Genomic DNA, 4,986 nt, shown 5'->3' on the forward strand with positions numbered 1-4,986 from the left:
ACTCAGAAAAGATGTAGTTTATATCTATTAACAACACCCTTTGGGAGATTGGGGTAAGCGGGGGGGGGGTATTCTTAGTGAGCATTGCTCACAGTACCTCTTGTTTCCCCTAACAAGTAAATGTCTCTATTGATTTTAAGGTCAAAGGTCAATCTACCCTGGACATAGGAAGATACTGTCAGCTTAATATCTTGAGAACCCTTTGCTCGACAGACACCAAACCAATTCACTGTGTATATTAAAACAAATACTAGTACTGCTTATTACCATTAGCGCTCTATGTCTGATAGAGATCAAACTTAGTCATGCGGGTACCCCCGACAGACATTCTAAATTCAAAGTTAATACTTTTCAGTATTGCCACACGCGGGATATATTGTATATGTTTTTAAGACATTTCTCGTTTTTCCTCTTTATATTGACATCTTGATCGCAGCACTGTTGAGTTGTGGGCCTACTATGAAAAAGAAAATCAACGCAGTCAAACTTGCGCAATACGATACTTTTGTTTGACAGATTTGTTTTGTCGATATCAAACAAGACGAATTTGTACAAAGAGTACTATGGTAAACATTCAGTACAATATCTGTATGTTAAATAATAGCCGTAAAACAAAGATGTCATATTCGAAATAATTGGTATAATAAGTATTTGCAAATTTTGTTCAGTTTCATTTTAAAATTAAATTCCTACTGGGAGAAATTTGCCTGATCCGTCTCTTTAGCCAAAATGGTGTAACGTCACATTGACCGATCGCGGTGATTAGTCACGTGCTATGTTTTACTTTATGTCAGCTTTAATTGACAACAATGTTGCATACAATGATAATTTTTGATGTAGTTTAAAACTTTTTTAAGGAGTTATGAGATTCGTTATCTTCACCCTTTATAAGCAAATTATTGCATTTTCTGGTTTTTTAACAACTTGTTTTGTATAATGCCAGAGTAACTAGATTTCGACGGTGCTGCGAAGTAAACATTAAATGAGTAGCCTAAACACAGTTTCTGTTATCAAGATTCGTTGCAAATTCCACCCCGTTTTGAAATATGTAAAATAAATTCACGTTCCGGTTATGCCGTCAGCTCTGAGCATCGATCTTACGAAGTTCCAAGAGGGTGGCCCTCAACGCAGGACGCTTTATCGTTAACCGTTTAGTGGAATTCCTCGCGCGGCGCAAGTGATCCGTATTTATCGGTGTTGCGAAGTGAATAGTTTACCCAAACCAGGTTATATAGCTTGAAAAGTAAAGATAAGAAACAGGGATCAATCTCACAACTCCTATAAGGAATACAAAATAAAGAGTTGGGCAAACACGGACCCTAGGATATACCAGAGGTGGGATTAGGTGTCTAGGAGAAATCATCCCCTGTCGACCACACCAGCTGTGAGCCCTAAGTCTTGATCAGATAAACGGAGTAATCCGTAGTCAAAATCAGTATGCCAAGAATGGTCTAACAATCATAAAATGCTGACAATTCAGAATCATGCATTCCTTAAAAGAACTGTCATGTAGTTTTGAATTTACCGGGTACAATGTCAAACAAAACCAAATACGATAAAGAGAGCACCGATGGCGATTTCATAGGATCGATTGAGACTTATCTAACTTTAATGTGTAAACAAAGGTGTTGGGCTGCTTGCATGATTACAGTTACACGTATATATCAAAATGGATTTCTCTATTTACAGCCAATGAATTTGCAACAATTTAGCCAATCATATATATGCTAATGAACTAGTGCTTTATACCAAAGCATTTGCAGCGGTTACCGGAAACAGTCTCCGATCTTAGTATCTTGTCATGATAGGACGTTCATGGATTTGTCGATCTACCATTTTCAAATACAGTTTTGTCCACTAACATTATATAATCATTTCTTTAAAACCACAGAAATGTTTGATAATAATAATGACAAAAATATTGATAATTCGTTATTTATAGAAGGTACCATGAAATAAGTATACAATTCAAGCAAGAAGCTTCATCAAGAATAACGTCATGAAATTAAACATATTCCAAATATACATCCAATGCAATGTGATGTTGACATCTTTCAACATCCTTAATTATATAATCAACTGATGGAAAATCAATCACAGAATGAAGACATTTTTAACGGACACCTATTCTTTATACGAAAGTAATTGTTTGAATTTAAGTCAAATAGTGTTTTCAATGAAAATATTACTAGTATATCAAACATGAAGATTTTATGACAGCTTATTCCATTGGAATCAATTTGAAACATTGAAAATATGAAGACAAATTTGGATATAAAGTAAAGTAATGTTCCTAAACCATTTATTACAATGTAAAAAGTGAAAGACAAGCTAAAAATAAAAAAATATCGAATAAAGTACATAAAAATATATTTCATTGAATAAAACAGATCATAAACTTTAGCACTAAATCAACTTGGATCAAACCGTACCAATCACCGACCGGAAGAGCAGTACAAAGTACGTAAAGTTGAACGACAAATGTGACAGATGAACACGTGTCAAACAAGGGGAGGTGACTGAGAAACAAATCTGAAAAATGAGCACCACTTTGTAGTTAGGATATTTAAGTGTCTCCTTTTATTTAGACAACTTGTCAAAGAACAAATGCATCAGGTGCTTCAGATTTGTCCTGTCCATGTATGTTGTCAAATAACAATTTTCTCACTTACTCTTCCCGATTAGGTTTTAAGGAGAGAAATGAAACATTAGGAAAAAAATGTGGAGCGGCTGTTCACCTCATATTAGTTCATCACCAATATGACTAACGATACGAACAATTTGATAAGTCCTAGGGACGATTCGTACCCGTCCCTCCTCGGGACAAACGAAAAAGCTTTACGATTAATATATATATATATATATATATATATATATATATATATATATACACAATTTCAAGAGTTAACATTGAAAATGAAACCGGTGAAGTTATTTTCGGCGTTCTAATTTTTCTTTATTATATGTGGATATTTACTTATATTTTGGATTATATATATATATATATATATATATATATATATATATATATATAAACCAAGGCTACTCAGTATCCAAAGTGTCAGATCTAAATATAGATACGAGGTCCAATAGATAAGGATATATAAAGTACTAAATTGACCAACGACAATATGAAAATGTCAAATTTTCGAGACGACTCGTGCCTTCTTCAGGACGACAGAATATTAGTTTAGTTTTAGTGTTAGTTAGCATTTTTATTTTATTTATTTAGTCTTCATTTCTATGTAAATATACTCTGTCGTCCAGAAGAAAGGACAGGTTGTCCTGAAAAATCTATACAAACAGTAGCACAATAAAATCACCACAAAACTGATTTGATTGTTCTTCATCAGGAGTATAATATATTGCTTGGTTACACTTGTACACAATGAATCAAAAGTAATACATGTGACTTTTGTATCATACACAAAGTAAACATAGAATTAACTTGGTCCATTAAGATGCCTTACATATAGTTTCAATCGTTTCGGTAGTAGTCAACAACATCTTTTAAAAGAAAACATCGTTCTACCCAACGAAAGAGACAAAATATTGAATTCTTTATTATCAAATTTTAGTAGGACAATAATGAGTAGAAATTCTGTATTGTACTCAAGGTAATTCTCGTTTCCCAAAATTGCTCCATAGGTAGACAAATTAGTAGGATAATCAGCCTGAAGAGCGAGGGTTTTAATTTCTTAAGACCGAAATTACTCTGTTCAAAGTCAGACAGTGAAGGAATTCTTTCTGTGAATGAGTTCAAATAGATTGAACTATGGAATATACGTAAGATTTTAAACTGTGCAAATGCTGTAATAATTGAACATACCTAAATTAAAAGTGTAATTTCTGATGATCCCGTTTGATAGTTGCGAATATGTATGCTAGCTTTGATAGCAAATAGCTGAAGATAACAAGAAAATACAATAAATATAATACATGTACACATCTACCTAAGGTTAGCTTTACTTGTTAAATACGTCCCCCAAATCCCAAGTCGCCCATAATCATATGGTCCATTGATGTTCGGGGACCGTCATCCTTCTCCAAAAGCATAGTGGGTAAAGTTTTACTCGGTTCGGTTTGAGCTTTAGACTCGGAGACTGAAGGCTTATGTTCAGTGTCGCTGGATATAGTTTTACTTTCTAAATCTTGATTTAACACAGCTTTTTCTCCTCGCTTTTGTAAATGTGATGTGTTTACAGGAGGAACTTCTGCCGTAACAAAGCTTGGATTTGTGGTCTCTTGTTTTTCTATGTTTTGTTTTCTTGTGCGTCTCCTATACAAGAATCCAAAAACAAGCGCCAAGAAGACGATATCTAATCCCAGAACAATGCCGATCCCGATTCCAATTCCTACTCTTACGTCAGAGGAACAGTCGCACGACAACTCATCTGAAACTGATGACGAAATACGATATGATAACTATCATGTATACAAAATACATGTACGTTATATTCTGCTTTCACAATGTGTTTCTGTATTTCCACCCTGAAGACTCTGACAAATAAAGGTGGATAAGAATATTGTGAAAAGTATTGGTACTGTATCTATCTACCTGTCGTCTTTAACGATCATAACATAATACAGAATTGGTAACAAGAATTTCATACTTTACCCATTTTGTGAAATATCCTAATGTATTGAATGCGGAAGTTTTATTCCACATTTACCTCGGTGCATTTCATAGCGTATTTATATACACGGTCTACTTAGGCTAGGTAGACGGTAAGGTAACCCTCATCATGATTTTTATTGTGTTTCTTTTTCTACATCAGTGATTATAGTGTATCTTATTACATAGCAAACTTGGAAACAGAGAACTGAAAGTAAAAAGTGAAAGAATGAAGATACAGACATGTTTTAAAACGTTACAGGAATTTTGTCGTCGTTTTACATGTATTAGTAGGTTTTCAATTTGAGTGGCTGTAATGTACTGCATGTACATGTAGTTTTGCACTGAGTGAAATCTTACTAGCCGTCAGA

The 4,986-nt window shown here is 34.0% G+C and overlaps 1 protein-coding gene across 1 annotated transcript; it reads right to left on the bottom strand.

The window, feature by feature from the left end:
- Positions 1–2,879: 2,879 nt before the first annotated feature.
- Positions 2,880–4,711, bottom strand: LOC130047465 (uncharacterized). Its single transcript, XM_056142690.1, has 2 exons — positions 4,619–4,711; positions 2,880–4,400 (listed from the first exon to the last, which is right to left on the bottom strand). The coding sequence occupies exons 1-2, from the start codon at positions 4,620–4,622 to the stop codon at positions 3,973–3,975; spliced, it is 432 nt and encodes a 143-aa protein (XP_055998665.1). The 5' UTR covers positions 4,623–4,711; the 3' UTR covers positions 2,880–3,972.
- Between the last annotated feature and the right edge of the window lie 275 nt (positions 4,712–4,986).

The sequence above is a fragment of the Ostrea edulis genome, chromosome 6, assembly GCF_947568905.1.
Source record: "Ostrea edulis chromosome 6, xbOstEdul1.1, whole genome shotgun sequence".
NCBI lineage: Eukaryota > Metazoa > Mollusca > Bivalvia > Ostreida > Ostreidae > Ostrea > Ostrea edulis.